The 18,684-nt window shown below is 34.6% G+C and overlaps 1 protein-coding gene across 1 annotated transcript in view; it reads right to left on the bottom strand.

Moving 5' to 3' along the window:
* The window catches only part of BLTP1 (bridge-like lipid transfer protein family member 1), a 382,818-nt gene that overhangs the window by 70,156 nt on the left and 293,978 nt on the right, over positions 1-18,684 (bottom strand). The window contains exons 45-56 of the mRNA XM_081544847.1: positions 18,478-18,628; positions 18,161-18,313; positions 16,232-16,472; positions 14,983-15,125; positions 12,369-12,588; positions 11,754-11,912; positions 9,849-10,024; positions 7,091-7,266; positions 4,011-4,717; positions 3,343-3,582; positions 2,749-2,842; positions 774-824 (exon numbers count right to left, since the gene is read on the bottom strand). Coding sequence (XP_081400973.1) covers positions 774-824; positions 2,749-2,842; positions 3,343-3,582; positions 4,011-4,717; positions 7,091-7,266; positions 9,849-10,024; positions 11,754-11,912; positions 12,369-12,588; positions 14,983-15,125; positions 16,232-16,472; positions 18,161-18,313; positions 18,478-18,628 — 2,511 coding nt within the window. The remainder of the gene's footprint in view (positions 1-773; positions 825-2,748; positions 2,843-3,342; positions 3,583-4,010; positions 4,718-7,090; positions 7,267-9,848; positions 10,025-11,753; positions 11,913-12,368; positions 12,589-14,982; positions 15,126-16,231; positions 16,473-18,160; positions 18,314-18,477; positions 18,629-18,684) is intronic.

Here is an 18,684-nt window from a genome sequence, read left to right as displayed (position 1 = left end):
ATCAATACACAGTGAAATAAATCTCACCAGGTATTGATAATCTTACTAGCCTGGAACAAAATATGCAGATTCAACTAAATTTATTCAGCATATTTGAATTTTATAGACAATGTTCGAATAAATAATCAGTGCTAAGTAACGTACTAAATTGTCATGGCGTTAAGATTCACATGACAAATATTTATACATAACGCTTGGTATAGCTCACTACCACAAAATATCAGATATACATAGGTAAAATCAAGCCAATCAAAAATATTAAAGCACATACAGTATAAAAGCCACATATAAAATTTGACAATAGAGCAGCAAACGCTCTACATCTTAAAGACAGAATTAGAAGGATGAGCAATGTAGATATTTTCATATATTAGTGTTTTAATAATTAGTTTTGCAAATATGTCAAAACTCTCGAAAAGTTAAAAATTTCAGCTTCTATTATCACATCCAATATTAATGAGGATTTGTGATAATATAAATTTTAATATTAACAGGTCTTAAAAGAGCACAAAGCAACATACAACTACAATTTTGAATATTTCAACAATAAAACAAGGTATGAATTACCAAAAAGGTAGTTCTTACCCGTGTGTTTTCCATGAATATTAGCAAACTGTATAATCTATGAAAGGATCTATATTAAGCTACAAAATAATAACTAACTACATACATTCACAGCCATGCAGACAATCTAAATATTAATATTTTATCTCTAAAACTATCCAATGCAATGTTAACCACAAAGTCCATGAAAAAGAATAATAATGACATACAGAAACTCTTGTTTGGCTGTGCTTGTAGGAGATGTAGGAAAATCCTCCAGTCTACAGATGAAGATTCAAGAGAAAGCAGGAAAACAAAAAGGAAGCAAATAAACATTCATGCATAAATTAGTTACAATGTGACCAATCATCTGGAAAGCTTTTACTCCCCATTTTAAAAATTTTCACTCGAAGAACTTTTTCAACTTTTTTTGAAGTTCCATTTCCTTTTAATTGAAACTAGAAATGAAAACCCAAAGAATAAATTCAGAAGTCTTATTAACACTATTCGAGTTTGGTAGCGAGTAATAAGTAAAGTTTTATTTTTTTAATGAAAAAGTTAAGGGATCTTGGCTTGACCTCTTTTTTTAAAGGCAAAAAAATATCAACTAATACTTAAAAAATTATTTTATAAACATGTTTTGCAAATTTAGATACTATTTGAAGCCTTCTCTTAGATAATGGAGATAAGGGATTTGAGAGGGTGAAGTATATAAAACACAGGAGACATTTAAAGAAATTTGTGGTACTTCTGAATAGGTTAAAGTAACCATGATACTTTAAATTCAGAGTCAACAAAGGAATCATGAAACCCAAGTCTGTGGTGACTTTCTTTGAAGCATCATAGTGAGGTAGAAGGTGTGGAGACTCAGGCACCTCTTCTTACTGACTGTATGACTTAAAGCATTTTAGGAAAACACTCTGATCTTTCCGAATCTTGATTTATTGTTCTGTACAGTGGGGATAAACACCCTCCCCCCCCAGTTAATAGGATTGTAGTGAGGATTAAATAATGTATATGAGGTTCCTGGTCCACAATAGATGCTCCTTTAGGTTGTAATTATTACATAATAATACTCCTCTGCCCATTCTGAATAGTCAGAAGATATCTTAAATCACAACTACTGAAATTTCTGGTTTTTAGAAAGCCAGCTTAGGAAACGTGATCTGGACCATTTAAGCAGCTATAATGAAATATACTCTTTGGTTCTAGATACACAAGTCGAAACTGCCCCAGTACGATTTACACATCCATTTCAGGAAATGTTCCCCAAGACAGTCATCATTACCCATGTATGAAATGTCATGAATAGACCTGTAATGAGTCAATTTATGACTAAGATTTAATTTCTATAACATTGAATTAGATCCTCTATTTTGTCAGTATTTAGCATGATAGATGCTTTAAGGGACAATAGTAGGACATTAACTAGTTACTAAAAATGAGCAAATCCTCAAAATCTGACTAAATTATCAAAATACAATTTGTAGTTATAGCATAAAACTGCTCCACTGAAATGAAGTTAGGAATGAAGGCATATATTCCCAAGTGTATGAGCAAAGTTAATGGTTAAATGTATTGACAACCAATTAGTGATCTAAATATCATGTATAAAGGTAATTATTATTAGAACAATTTTGGACAGATCCACAGAGAGAACATGAAAAGGTGAGAGCAAAGAGTCAAAAGAAAAGCAATATGGAATGGTATACTCACTGTAGAAAGCTTATTTATACTATTAGGAGGTCTCATAGGCTTTATTGTTAAATTATTTAAATGAAAAAATGGCAAGATAAAGTTTTGAAACCCAGCATGAATACTGGGTAATGGTTAGTTAATAAAATCAAGAGACAGCCTATTTTCTGATTATAATTTTCTTTTACTTATTTGAGTTATGTGAGCTGTTGCGTCTTATATGTTTAACAAATTTACACTGTAATCATTTTTACTGTTACACAATCTTAAAATGTGCTGGCAGTCAGTTTTTTAGGGTGGCAGGACTGGCAGTAAACCAATTTTATAAAGGGAGCAAATAATTTTCTGAAAAAAATTCATTTGGTGATATTCTTAAGGATAGAATCACAGTATCTGGCAATATTATATAAATCTCAAGTCTTACTAGGTACAGGATTCATCCAATGAATTTTAAGTTTCCTATAAAACTATAACAAACAACTTTAATAATTAAAAAGACAACACACTTACTGTATATTTGGTGTAATCCCTTCAAGCAGCACAATATTAACCCCACCAATATGAGCAGTGGCACAGGTCTCAGTCATCTTTTGATGTAAAACATCTTAAAATGTGAAAAAAAAAAAATAACTATGAATTCTGGAAATTTAGTTGCACTTCATATCAAAATTTCATTTCATCCATAATACATTCAGTGACAAAAGATAATTTTAAAGGTACAATAAAATTTAAACTATTACAGAACAAATTTTTTAAAAATTTCCTTGAAGTTTTCTCTTTCTATCCACTCATATATACGTATGTGTTATGTGTCAAAACCGGAATAATGCAAAATATGTAGTTTACCATGCCATTCATGCATTAAAGAGCCTAATGCCATTAAATAGCCCAATGACATTTTAAATCTCAGAACTAATAGCACAGAATATTTAGAAAAATTTTAAAACATTAAGAATAGGAAAAAAACTATATACACTAGCACTGTTGATCCATATAAATGGGAAGTTCCATTTTCTGAAGAAAAATCACCACATAGGAATTTATGAGACATGGCATTGGCTTTCTTCAGAAAAGTGGCACTCCAGTATCAGGATGTCATCATACCTTTCATTTTTTCCTTAAGTGTAAAACTGCCATGAATCCTCTTCAGTTCCGATTCCATTGTTAGCCCACCAATGTCTGCCTCCAGGTGTGTGCGGTTCACCATGCCAATCCCAAACACTATCAGAGTAACATGCTGAGGTTCAGCAGTTACCAAACTACGTTTCCTCTTGGTCACACTAGTATTGTCTTGTTCATTCTCAAACACAACTTTACATGTCGGCTCTGTAGGGCTCCGAACTCCTTTAAGTAAATGGAAATATATGGGCTTAGATACTGCAAAATGGAAGGACACTACCTTTTTTTTCTTTCCTTCACAGTCCAAACTAGCCCTCTTTGTCCTCTTCTCCACCAAAATGATTTTTGAAAATTTCCACGATTTTCCCATGGTCATATTTGAAAATAAATAGGAGACTCAGGTATTTGAAAGCAGGTCTGTCTGAATTCTTTGAGAGCTGACTGTGTAAAAGTTAGAAAGGTTGGGAAAAGGGGCAGTAGAATATCTGATCACCATCACTATTCTCTCTCTTTGGGTGACTGCCAATTCCTATGCATTCAATTATCCATTTCTTATAGCAATAAGAATATATGATGAATAACCTATCTTTTTTTTTTTTTTTAGTATTATTGCTGTTCTAAATAGATCTTTTAAATATAAAAATATCCATTACCTGCTGGTCCAAATGTTTCTGAAGATTTTTCCAATATTCCTGTTGGATCAGAGATAAGTGAATAGAAGTTAAGCAATTTATACATATTCTGCCAGCACTCGGCTGAAGGCTCGCTTTGTTCTGATACTGTAATTGAATCAGAGTCATCCATGTGGATAGTCATATGATCCACCACATCTTTTGAACCTTTCCTAGACACTTTTGAAGTTCTTCTTTCAGATCTTCCTAATGAATTTTTGTTTCGAGACTCCTTTTTGTTATTCTCGTTGTTGGTCCGTTTGTTCTTTGTATTATTTACTCTATTGCCACCATTAAGACTTCCCCTAGAACTGCGGCTGAAGTCGGAGGAGCGGAAGTCCCGGTGTTTTCTGGTTTTGAAAGTAGGTGTTGGGGAAGCTGATCCAGCTGTATATCTGCTAAGTTTAATGTCAGTCTGAGTCGCTTTGATGTCGTCTATCATTGTACTAAATTGATGAATGAGACGAACTAAAGCCATATCTACATGCTGGCTTATCGACTGACAGGAGATAGTAAAGTTACAGTGAAAAGTATTATAATAACGCTTATTGAGATCATGAAAAGAAAGAGCACTGGTAGAGTTCTGAGGGGTGCACACGGATTTTTCCATTACAACAGCGCTGATGCTAAAGGTTTCCAACATCAATGCCGGTTTGAACTCAAGTGGAGGAAGATTCACATGGCCTTGCCTAAAAATGTGGAAAAAAAAAAAGAAAATGACAAGGTTTTTTTCTTTTTCCCCAGAATCAAACAGTCTTTATTAACTTGTTAGCAAAATAATCTCCAAGGTGAAGTATGTCTTAAGTCAACATACTTATTTTTACAAGTTGGAAACTAGGCCTCACCTCTTCTTTCTTGATCTTATTCTATGTCGAGTCAAAATCACACTTACCTACAACTCAGTCATTTTAAAAACGATTAAAAATGGGTGGAATGTGTTGTCACTCAGTCAAAAATGGGTATTTTTCCAGAGAAGACATACAGATGGCCAGAAGGCACATGAAAAGATTTTCAACATCACTGATTATTAGAGAAATACAAATCAAAACCATGATGAGATATCACCTTATATATGTTAGAATACCTATCATCAAACAAGTGAGAAATGACAAGTGTGGGCAAGGACGTGGAGAAAAGGAATTCTCATACACTGTTGGTGGGAATATAAATTGGTATACCACTATGGGATACAGTATATATAGATTCCTCCAAAAATTAAGATTAGAACTACCTTATGATCCAGTTTTCTTACTTCTGGGTGTTTTTCCAAAGAATACAAAAACACTAATTCTAAAAGATATATGTACCTCTATATTCATCATGGCATTATTTATAATGGCCAAGATATGAAAACAACTTAAGTGCCCACCAACGGATGAATGGATGAAGAAAATATGATATACACACAAAGTGCACACACACACACAGAATACTACTCAGCATAAAAAAAGATGAAGTCCTTGTCCTCTGCAACAATGTAGATGGAACTTGATGGCATTACGCTAAGTGAAATAAGTCAAAAAGACAGACAAATACAGTATGATTTCACTTACATGTGAAATATAAAAAACAAAAAACCAAATAATAAGATAAATAACTAAACCAAACAAAACACACACACAGATACAAAGAACAGAGTAGTGGTTACCAGAGAGGTAGGGGCTGAGGTAAGGGAAGGGAGAACAAAATGAGTAAGGGAACTCAAATGTATGATGACAAAAGGAAACTAATCTTTTGGTAGCAAGCATGCTACTGTGTATACAAGAGTAGAAAAAGAATGTTGTACACATTATATATAGGTTATAAATCAATATTAACTCAATAAAAATAAATTTTTAAAAAGTAAAAATAGAAGAAAACAACTGAGTATGAAAATGCTGGCACTTCCATCTAGAAACTCTAGACATGCAGCTCATGGAACTCACAGAAGGCAAACTTACTGGCATAAAGAAGATTGGTCATGACAAAAGGGATGAAGCTAACCCAAAGAAAGGGAAGGGAGGTGAATAGAACTAGTGAAGACATTTTACAACACTGAAAGTGCAAAGGTAAAACACTGGAAATTGCTTAGAATGAAGTATGACATTTGCCAAAGCACAGAAAAGATGCTCCTTCTGGGTTGTAAGCTACATGATGATAAGCAGACAAGGACTATACAAACGACCCTCTAGTTTTTAAAAAAGAAAACATTTTAATTCTCAAATGCTTCTAATGTTTTAACAAAATAACAGTTTTATTATATTTTTCATTTTCCTATACATGTATGATAAACAGTAAAAGACTTTCTAATATTTTGAGAAATATTTTTCCAGGTCACAAAACAAAGGTAGTTTTCCCCATTAATCTTAATAATCATTAAGATCACTTCTGCAGTGTTTCAGCTTGCCTGTTCACTGTTATGGTACCACACTATTGTGAAAGACAAGGCTATACTCTCAACATGATGTCTACTCTGTTCTTAATGGAAAATACTACCTGCTACAAGTCAATTCAGAAAGGAGGTCAGGAATAAATTCTAAGAATAATATATAAAATTAATCCATAAGATCATAAAATACTACTACAACAGTAAATAAAGTATATTTATCAGCATATGTACTTTGGCTGACCCTGATATATGTATTTTCATGGCTTCCCTGGTGGCTCACTGGTAAAGATTCCACCTGCCAATGCAGAAGTCATGAGCTCAATCCCTGGGTCGAGAAGATCCCCTGGAGAAAGAAATGGCAACCCACCCCAGTATTTGTGCCTGGGAAATGCCATGGACAAGGAGCCTGAAAGGCTATGGTCCATGGGGTAGCAAAAGAGACACAGCAACTAAACAACAACATACATGTACTAACATCTTACAAAAATATATCTAAAAATAGGTCTTACAACCTAGTGATAAAATCAACAAATTATTAAGAAAATGTGGCTACTATTTCTGTTAAGTGGAAGTTATCTTTTCATTAGGCTACTAAAATTACTTCCACATAAGCACTAGAAGAAAGCAAAGTTAAAAAGCAGATATTACAACTTTTGTACAAATTTTTACATAAAACCAATAAAATGCAAGATACCTTCTTGCTCTTTTGCCTTTTCTCTCTTTGGCTGTGTCTGAATCCACAATATCTGCTCTAAGGCAGTCCAAAGTCCCTGAAAATGAAAGGTGTTCTCCAAAGTACATTCGGTAGCAGAGTGGCATTGTGTCCTGTGACTGGATCCCTGTATGACTCAGAAGAGGTTTGAAAACAACCTAAAAGATACAACACATTTATATTAGCTCAATTTGTAATTCACCATTTATTGTGGCTATTTTTCTTACACATATCACAGTACATATTACTGTAATGTGAAGGGAAAAAAAGGCCTTGTATAATAAATACGCTCTAATTTTACTTAAAAGTTAATATTTTTGAGCACCTACTATGTGCCACCTATCGTCAAATTAATCATAAACACAAAGTTCCTTGACTGTGCTTGAGTGAAAGTACAAGGAAAATAAAATTAGTTTAAATCATTCTGCTTCTTGTTTTAAAAAAGGCAGGGATATCTACTGTGTTTCCATAAATATCTGCTATAAAAGGTTCAGAAAAGAGCTTATCAATCTCCTCTGTTAATATAAAAACATTTTATATGTTGTATTTTTTAATAGCTGATCTATTTTTAAATGGTATCCCTTGGTTGCAAAGGTTGCAAAAGTCATTTAACATTTTCTGACAAAGAACTTTTACATTTTAAGTATCATATATGCTGTGGAAATACATCACTCTGGCTAAATCTCTAGTTAACTGAACCTCCTAATCACTAAATGCTAACTCAAATAAAAGCAACTCTGTGTTCAACAGTAGGTCAGTAATAATAATCCTGACTACTCATTCTCTGCTGCATGGTTCCTCTTCCTTCTTCTACATCCTAAACTGCCTTCATTGACTCCCTTCTAACTCTTTTTCACCACACATTCTCTTTTCCTGAAGCTTAAAAAATCTAAAATGGAGATGTGCCACTTTGCAGTGAGACTCTAGTCCACATTTTCACTTGTCTCTATGTCACCTCATTTGTGCTTGGGAAGATAAGCTACTAGTCTTGTGAAGGCCTGAAGGTCTAGAATGACAAAATTCAGACAATTCACTCTACACTGGAAATTTAGGGAGAATTTTCCTCTCCCTTGTATATTTGCTTGGCATGTGCTTTCTGGGGTTTACTTTCAGGAAACACTCTTCAAGGTTCAAGTCATCCTCCATCTTTCCTAATCTTTGTTATCTGTATGCCCCCTAGTTAATCATGCAAACCCACCAGTGATTTTAGTTCTTTCCTTTTTCCATTCCAGTTTACCACCCTAAAAGGCTTCTTTGGCCATGGAAATAACCAATGCTTTAATTCCAGAGTTAGGTGACTTCCTTTTTCTCTTATAATCTTACCTTAAACTTTTTAGCAACTTCCAAGACTGCATATTACATCTTATCACCTCACTTGTCTTGCTACATCTATGTGCTTTGGATTAATCCTCTTCTACCCCTATGGCTGAGCTACTAAGGACAACAAGAGGTTCTAAATAACTAGACTCTCAGCAGTATTTGGCAATCCTTCTGTGGATCTGTGGTGAGCTTTCTTTCAATTTCATTCCAATCTTTACATATATTTAAATCACCTTACATAGTTTTTTATTGTATTACTTAATATTACTGTCTCTGGTCGATTTTAGAGTCTTATATGTAAAATAGTATAGCTGTCTCTAAAAGTGTGTATTAGATGCTAATAAATAACATGCATGTATATCCAGGCCAAAACAAACATAAAAAATTATTTCTTTTCTCTTGAAAAAAAAAAGTGAAAGAATCCCTAAATACTACTCCAAGGTAATGAAGAAGTAAATCTCAAAAAAGTTTAAAAGTGCCTGACACATTTCGTAACGTAAGTCATCTCCTGTGATAGAAAACTGAAAGTTTGAAAACTTACCAGTATAGTTATGAATTGTCCATACTGCCTTCCCAAACATTCTCAGGGGAAAAAGTACATTTTATGTCAAAAAATTCTCTTTCTATAAAGGACTCTAAATTCCAATACTTCTCATCCTTCTCTGAATCTTTCTCTATCAGTTTGCTGTTTTTTTTTTTAATTAGAATTCTCTTAATTCGTCCTAAGTAAAAAATATGCTCAGGCCTCCTTCATCCTGAAAAGACAACATTTCTAAATACCCATCTCCCACTCTCCCATTTGCCTTGGGGAATTTTGTTCTCCACTCCCTACATTTAGTCAATTAAGTAAGCCCTCCACTGTATTTCTCTTTTACCTTATCAAAGGCATACCCACCTGAGCTAAGAGTTTCATTACCACTTCCGTGAACTATTTTATCAACTCATCTTTTCACCTCTAGTTTCTCCATTTCAATCCATTTAACACATTGCTACCCATACAACATTTCCACATGTACAATTTCAGGCACCTTATTCCTCTGTTCTAAAATCTTCAATGCCTCTGTGTTGCTCACTCAAGTCTCCACAGAGCACTTAAAACTGTAGGAAATGATTAAACTTAACTTTCTAGTCCTATTATTTAGCCAGTCTCTATTCCCAAATAACCAGAATGTTGCTGTATGAGGTAGACTAACTATACACCATTCTTCAGTTTAATGACTATCTATAGATGCTTAATTTGTATTTATAATTAACCTATGTACTTTTTAAAAGCTCTTCCTTTTTACATGAAGGCTTTAGGCAGATAGGCAAGGAAAAAGATTTTCAATGGAATTCCACGGTGCACACACTTGATGGTTTCAACTGCTAAGTATTGCCTAATACACGGTCATTATAGTTAGGGAAAAATAGAGTGGCTCACCTGAGCATCAGCAAGCTGTACAGCAGGAAAACCTTGGTTGGCTTCTTCTACACCTGCCACATCATCCTGACTAGTGCTATGCTGAGAATGTGTCCCGTCCAAAGTATTCTGGTCACTAGACAAGACGGTGTTGAAATCTGAGGCTGAGGGTATTGTAGGAAGATTGGGTACAACACCTAAAAGTATTCAAAAATAAATTCTAAATTCTTGGGAAATGAAAAGAACATAAAGGGATACAGCAAAGTAAACTTATGAAGCTTGTATTATAACTGTATTACCAGACCTCTAAATTGAGAAGGAAAAAAACATTTTCAGGTTATTTTACAGACACTAATAAAAAGTGGAATTAAACTATATTTTCAGAATAATATCACTCATTTTCATACATGAAGTATGTATCAGAGCCAGTCAGTCCAAAATGTAAAACTATAGGGCTAGAAGAACTTTGAAAAGCATTTGATATCCCATCAGCTTTGCACAGAGGAACAAAATTATAGACAAGAGCAGGGTTATATGGCAAAAACCATAGGTGTCACAGAATCCCTACATATAATTTTCTTCCTAACTATTATTTCTCAAGGCAAAACAAAAATAAAAAGGCACTACTTCTTTCTTCTGTACTCTGTTATCTGTTAATTCGTCAGGCAAAGGATCTGTGATAGAGAGGAAATGTTCCTTTCGGCTCTCCTGAAATTTAAACTCTGCAGTAGTGAGATTAGCTCCAGGAAAGTGCTGAGAGCTGGTGGAAGAACCAGCCTTCTATTTCCTTCAATCAAGGGCCAATACTAGGAATTAGCACATCTCTGCGTGCCTAGAGTCAGAATTAGATTGGCTGCAGATTCAAACATGGTCCACACACCAGCCAAAAAACAAAATGTACTGAGTAGTCATTTATCAGTCACTTTTCATAATTTCATATTTTTTGTCTGAAAAGAATTTAAAAGTGATCCAAATAGATGTTACACAGATTAATTTCAGCTGCCCAACATAACTAGGAACAAAGGCTACTTCACATATTCTTTTAAAAAATATATACACACTTTCACAATAAAATAATACATACATATGGGAAATTTGGAAAAATAGGAGAAAAATAGAAAACGACAGGAAAGGCCTGACTCCAATTATGTTACTGGAAATTGCCACCAGTATTTCCTTGTGAATTCTCTGCCTGTTTTCCTGCTACTTATAAAGACCCCTTTAAAATTAATAAATTTTCCTATTTGTTTCCTCCTTGAGGGCAAGAATCTTACTTTATTGCTTTTAGTACTTCTTTAGATTTAATTAAATATTTAAGTAACTATAAAGAGTATGTGCTGCTGTCCTTAGTTGCTCTATCACGTCCGAGTCTTTGCGACCCATCAGGCTCTTCTCTCCTTGAGGATTCTCCAAGGCAAAAATACTGGAGTGGGTTGCCATGCCCTCCTCCAGTGGATCTTCCTAACCCAGGGATTGAACACAGGTCTGCATTGGAGGAGGATTCTTTACCTTCTAAGCCACCAGAGAAAAATGTTTATTGTTACTCCGCAGAGGAATCTGGATAAGCTGAAATTATTTTCTGTATTGTAGGTACATGATATTGTCATTATACTTTGCATTTTTTCATTTACCTCCTTTTGGTACTTTGAAAATTAAACCAGACACATTAAATGTAAATTTTAAACTCTTTAAATTATATATATCTCACATTTGACATATTTGCCTTTCCACAAGAACACTGAGCTACTGCTTATGACTCTCTCAACTGCAATATTATGCAAGGCATTTCGTAAATGGGACAATTTCAACTACATGGTACATTTAAACCTTTGAGATTTTTTTAACCATCTTCTGAAAAATAGGATTTAGTATAATTTTACATGCACCCCTTAGACAGTTAAGTAAAACAACGTGATAGCTCAATACCTGTTGGGAGACTATTGTGTCCTGATTTTGTGACAGGAGACTCCTGTACCACACTTCCTCGGTTACCCACGGCATTTGACATCCAGTTATAGAAACTCACAGACGATGGCTCAGATAACAAGGGGTGTTCAGATAACATATCAGAGGCCATTGTGTTTCCTGAAAATAAAGTTTTACTGAGTATAGCATTACTTATGTACTAAGGAGCAGAAAATGTGATTTATGTAATCATTTTTAGAAACTCAGGTTAAATTATCTTCCTTTTGCATATGTCTTTAAAACTCAGTACATACTCTTGGCATGTGGATATTAAGGCATTAATAATTTATTGAGACTATAATGAGAATAGATTCACTCTTGGCTGATCTAGACAGCATTACACACCATGCCTAGGTTGAGAGTAACAGCAGATGCTACAATTTAAAAATGCAAACTAAGAATCACCAACAAGTTAAACAGAAGAGTTTCCCAAAAAACACTCTCAAAGATAAGCTGTCATACAAAAGACTAGGTATGCATCCAAAATATATATCTGAATAAACATAAGTCCTATTTTTTTTGTTTTTTAAATCTCCCACAGAAGTAAACTGATAATTGTCAGAACTAAGGATATACCTGTTCTCGTCAGGGAGCTACTTTTCACTGCTGCACTACTTCTCTGAGGGGTCCCTTCCAGAAGGTTGTGCAAGCTTGGAAAGCTTCCAGTCAGGTAGCTGAGTAGGCTTTCCTTCCTTGGACTCTCCTTAACTGCTCCTCCTGCACGGCCCACATGCACCGGAGAATCTGTGGCAGTGTCACCACTGGTATAGCTCAGAGAATGATACGGGTGAATGCCCTGCAGAGAGAACAACATGGGGCTCTTTCTTATGCACATAAAAAAGACTATGGACAACCACAATGACTCACTGCTTTTATTACTCTATTATTCACATTAATACAACCATATCTACCTAAACACTTTATGTCTACTAGAATTGCGGTGAATCTCAAATGTATGTAATAATGCTTTAAAACTCTACAGTACAATGCAAAGGACAGCATTTAGTATCATTCACTTAATTTTAACAATGATTAATCTCCCTTTAGGGGCTTCCCTGGTGGCTCAGTGGTAAAGAATGTGCCTGAAGTGCAGGAGACACAAGAGACAGGGGCTTGATTCTTGGGTCGGGAAGATCCCCTGGAGTAGGAAATGGCAACCTGCTCCAGTTTTCTTGCCTGGGTGGACAGAGAAGCCCGGCGGGCTACAGTCCATAGCGTCACAAACAGTCGGACAAAACTAAGCACACTCACAGCTACAACTCCCTTTAAAATCTGAAGTGGGAGTCTGGTATCAAGACATATATCCCAAAATTCTTCACACTATACCACCCTTCTTAATACCCTGATAATAAATCTCTGTGCTAAGACCTGATTCTCTGTAAAGCTCTTATACGCCAAAAAGAATTGCCAGCAATTCTCTGAAGAAAATAAAAAAAAATCAAAAGTTACACAATTGACCAATCTCTATCTGATCTGTCACATCTAAGACTGGAATTCCAGATCAGTTTAAAACAGTACAAAGAAAGACCATGCAGACAGAAATATCCTAATAAGCGGAGATCTGAAACAAAGTACTTTTAATTTCAATTCTTCATAATCCATAAACAAAGGAATGTTCAAAAAATTTCTGAGAACAGCGTTAATAGTAATATGATCAGAGCCTTTGGAAAGATTATAAACCAGGAATAATTCTAGGGCACATGTGTATACCTATGGCTGATTCAAATTATATACGGCAGAAACCAACACAACATTGTAAAGCAATGATCTTCCAACTAAAAATAAATAATTCTTTTAAAAAAGAAAAGGAGTAATTCTGAGACAGATTAAGGGGTTGAGAATTTAAAGTGTCCCAGGCTTGTAACTGCATTGCAGAAACAGAATAAACCTTATAGCCCAAACTTTAAAAAATGTATATCAAACTGTCATTAAATGTTTTCATTATAAGAACAATGCTTACATAGAATAAAATTTTCAAAAGCACAAAGACTAGCCAATTAAAAGCATCTCCTGAACTCCAGTCTACTAGATCCCTTGCCCCAAAAGTCCTCTTAACCATTTCTTATCTATCCTTCCATAAATAAATTGGGTATATAAGCACATATACATGTTTATCCTTTTTAACACAGAGATATATATTGTCCTATACCTTATTTTTACTTGAATGAATGTGCTTTGGTGATCATTCCATGTCCATTTAGAGATCTACTCTATCTTTTTGAAGTCTTCATAATATGCATCCATATGAAGGTACATTATTTATTAGTTCTCAGTCATTTATGTTGCTTCCATTATTTTCCTATTATAAACAGTGTCGTAAAGAACATTCTTGGACATGTGTCTGTGAGCATTCAGGTTAAAAGGCATTATGTTTAAAATTTTACAATTAAAAATTGACAAGTTGCTCTTCAAAGAGGTTATGCCAATTTACACTCTCACCCAGTACTAATATGAATGAAAATGTCTCTTTTCTTATATGTTCAACAACATACACTATTTAACTTTATTAACTATTTAAACTGTATATTGATCATGCACTATCAGTAAAACTTCTCATTAAAGCTAATAATTATAAGTTGATCAACATTTTTAACATTTTCCACTTTATTTTTTTAATTGAAGGGTATTTATTTGCATTACAGAATTTTGTGGTTTTCTGTCATACATCAACAAAAATCAGCCATAGGTACACTCATGTTCAACATTGTTTTTATTAAATATGTGTACATGTGTGCGTTAGTCGCTCAGTCATGCCCGACTCTTTGCGATTCCACGGACTATAGCCTGCCAGGCTTCTCTATCCATGGAATTCTCCAGGCAAGAGTAGTGAAGTGGATTGCCAGTCCCTTCTCCATAGGAACTTCCCAATGCAGGGATCTCCTGCATTGCGGCAGATTCTTTACCGTTTGAGCTACAGGGAAGTCCTTTTATTGAATACAGTAGTCAATAAATTGAAAAGACAGCCCTAAGGCTTGGTAATTAAAGGAGTCCTCATTCAATATTAATTACTGATTGTTAATATAATTTTCTTTGACATGTGTAAACTATAAGTTACTAGGTATGTTAATCTCAACATAAAAGCACTATTTGGGTATTTAAGGTGAATACCTAATATTTACATTTGAGATAACAAAAGCTTAGGTCTTCTCTGTAAGTCAAAGTAACTCTAACAAAGAGAGCAACAATGTACCTTTATTTTTAAAGCAGAGTCACTATGGGTATGAGTCTTAGAAAGCTTCCTCATTATCTCAGCTCCAGTTACAGGTCCAGAGCTACCAGGTGGAGGCCGGTTGGCTGTTCCCTCCAGTAGCATTGTGTGTTCACTGACTGTGGCTGAAAACAGTACAAAAGAATAAGTGGGCTATAGATTATCATACAGTCTTGAAACATCTTGAAACACTCCAATGTTCCTGGTGGTATAGCAAAACTCAATTCTTCATATTTCTTGAAAAATTAATTATGGATTCTGCTATAATATTCATTCTTCTTTATTTTATTCTTCAAACCCCAATCTTTTCCCTCAGTCTCAAGAAAGAAACAAACAGCTTCTAATCTTTCACATATTTCTCGCAAATGGCATAGAGATTAAAAACCAGTTCAACTAAACTGAAAGTACAAAATGTTCACAAATTAACCTAGGTATCTGCAGACAATTAGAAAGAATATTTCTGCACTATTTTTTTCAATTTGTGGTTAGACTTGAAATTTTTCAAAATAACAAAAATCCACCCTATTACTCATATCATACTTAGTTGTTAAATACGAAGTTTAAAAGAAATTTTTTTAAAGCTTGGCAAAGTAATATATATCAATGTTCTGAAAGCTCTCATTTTAAGACTACTGTCCTTTTCCATGGTACTTTTAATAGTTTTTCAAACAATCGTAAGATAAATTTCCATTGAATATTATATATCATGATAAAAATAAAAATTACACTTTGAAAAAGCATTAAAGTATGCAAGTATATTTCTGAAATGCATTATCTACTGCCTCTGTCCTGCACAGTCATAATAATAATGACAGAATTATAGGCTGAATGCATATCTCTAAACATTACACAAATTCAGAATCAAACCATCAGGTAAAATTCAAATCTACAAAAGACTGGCATAGGGAGTTTGATAAACAGACAAATACAAATTTCAAAAAATTCATGTGTTTTACTCAAAATAGTCTAGTTATACAAAGATGTCTCCTAATTGTACTAGATAGATTAGGAGAAGAATTTCTCTGTATTTCTACTGCATTTCACAAAATTAAACTTCAAAGTGAAGTGTGCATAAAGATTCCAACATCATTACCATTTATTTGGACCAATACAAATCAGACTTGTATAATTAAGCCATGATGTTTTCAATTTTGGGACAAAACTTATTAAAATTATCAAAAGTATTATGTTCCAAGTACATAATATCAAGCCAAAATATTTACAGAATTACCTGCATCAAATTCAAATTCTGCTCCATCAGCACTGGTATCACTTTGAAGACCAACTCCATTGTCCAGCCCAAGCCCATCTTCATGTTCATGGTCCACAGCTGACTGAGGTTTCAGGGACTGAGCAGGTCGATGTAAACTAACTCCTTTAAAGGCTGGTGTCACCACAATAAACTTCATCCACTGCCTTGCCAGTGCAACCAAACCTTTCTTTAAAGTTACCAGAGCAGGAAGGCCATCACTCTGTGACAACAATGATATGCTTAGGAGTCATCTTAGTGTAACAATAATAATTACTATTTAGTGTTCTATATGCATTTATTCATTTAAATCTCATAACTTCCATTTAGAGAAACGAGAATTTATATGTCGAGTCATTTGTCCAGGTTTACACTATGGAGTCACTATTTCAAGCTGATGACAGAACTCACTCTCTAAACACAAAGCTGCATCTTTCCATAATAAACACAGCATGTGTAGGTGTGTGATAAGTCACTTCAGTCATGTCTGACTCTGTGCAACGCTACAGACTGTACCAGGTAAATAAAGAGGCTAAACATGGGGTATAAAAGTGGGATTCCCTGTAAGAAGCATTCAATGCACTTCACCTGTTTTGATCAACTGAAGAATTAAATGTATTTTGCGCCACCTGGAATATTCATTAAGCAAAGAGGAAATGAAAACATTTCCTTCAAAAATTAGGTAAGTACCTCTATTTTAACATTAAAAAATAATAGATTATTATAGTTAAATGATAGACAAAGGATTTGTAACTATTTTGAAACAAATATATTATCAGTAACAATTACAAAATTTAGAATATATTTTATTCCACATAGTGATGATTTTAAAAAAGAAAACTGGCCTATCGCAGACTTAGCCTAAGGAGAAAATACCCAACTCCTCTCCTTCGCCTTTCTTACAATTCCTTGTGTTAGGAGTAATGGTTCTGACTGAAGAGAGCCACTTACTAGACGGCAGGAATCACTCATTTACTTCCTGAGGAATATCAGGTTCCTTAGTTTTCCCTTTCATTCCTAGACCCAAGGAACGAGGGTCTCTTGTGTTTCTTCCTCTTACGTGGAAACCATATCCTGGCAGAGCATCCATCCATGCGAAATTCCTACCATTCTTTCTAATTTCTCTGCCTCTGACTAGATGGGCAAGTTAACCTTGCACTGTGGCCTCCCAGTCTTCAGTTCACAGAGTGGGAGTAGAAGGCACTATACCAACCTAAGGTCTGAGTATTTTTATGAAATCCGTAATTTACTCCAGATTCTTTCCTTAGAGGTTATCAGGAGCATGAATGGCCATCAACAGTACTGATACATTGATTACTAATTTAGCTGAAGATTCTTGTGTATTCTCTGTTGATCAGGAGCTTGGAGTGGAGAGGGAGGTCCTCAAGCTCTAAGCTCTTAACCACGATGTGTTACCTTCCATAGTGCTTTTCTAGGGCAGAGATATATTGAATCTATTCATATAGTTATATATTCCCCCCTCAATTATTAATTAGCCCTTATTAAACATTTATGTGAAATATGACTAACGACTACACTTTTGCTTGCAATTTATCATACCTTTGGCATCTAAGATGGTCTTCCCTGGTTCTCCTTTCCCTCTTCAGCACTTTGTGTACCTCTATGCACTCTCTCCATGCCCCTTCCACTTCAGTATTTATCGAGGATCCATCCCTGACCAGTTTCTCACTCAACATATTCTTAGAAGACTCATTCATGTTCACTGCTTCTAACACCTTCAGGCTGGCAACATCTAAACCATTAATCTGAGCCCAATCTTGTCTATAAGCCTGGATTTCTAATCACATTTCTCCTTTGGACTTTCCATACTCATCTCAAACCTTGTGTGTCAGTGGCTACCCAACAGAATAGAGGCTTTTTTAAAACTAACGTATGATTCCAGTAACTTACCATTGTAGCATCATCAATGATGGAGTAATTTGCCTGGTGAAGGTAGTGATGTAGTATATTGCACAGCAAACATGAAGGATTTTCTTGGAGAAAGCGGGCAACTTTTGTAAGTCTGTTATATTTACTTCTTAAGGGAAAATGTACACTTTTATTCTGAGAAAAGCAAAACAACAGATTTAGAAGGATATAGCAAAGATACAATAAACAAAAGATACCTAGAAATTAAGAACTTGCAGGTCTGATGTTTTCCAACAATAAATAATAAGGGAATATTTCCAATAATAAACTTTGACACTTTGCATTGTTGAAAGACATACCTCTAACGCTTCTGTCATTATGCATCCCATAACAGCACAAATTCTCAAGGTCCCCTCAGTTTCTAATTTGTTTAAAGATGACTTGAGTTGATCAATGGGAACAAGCCATGCACCAACAGCTGGAGTTGCAGTGCTTAAAAGGTTCAGCTGCCTTTTAAAATGAAAAAATATATATATAAACAAATGTTTTTAAGACTATTTCAAACA

This window comes from Giraffa tippelskirchi, chromosome 11, assembly GCF_054371585.1.
Source record: "Giraffa tippelskirchi isolate mGirTip1 chromosome 11, T2T-mGirTip1v1.2.pri, whole genome shotgun sequence".
NCBI lineage: Eukaryota > Metazoa > Chordata > Mammalia > Artiodactyla > Giraffidae > Giraffa > Giraffa tippelskirchi.
This window is presented reverse-complemented; position numbering and strand designations above follow the sequence as displayed.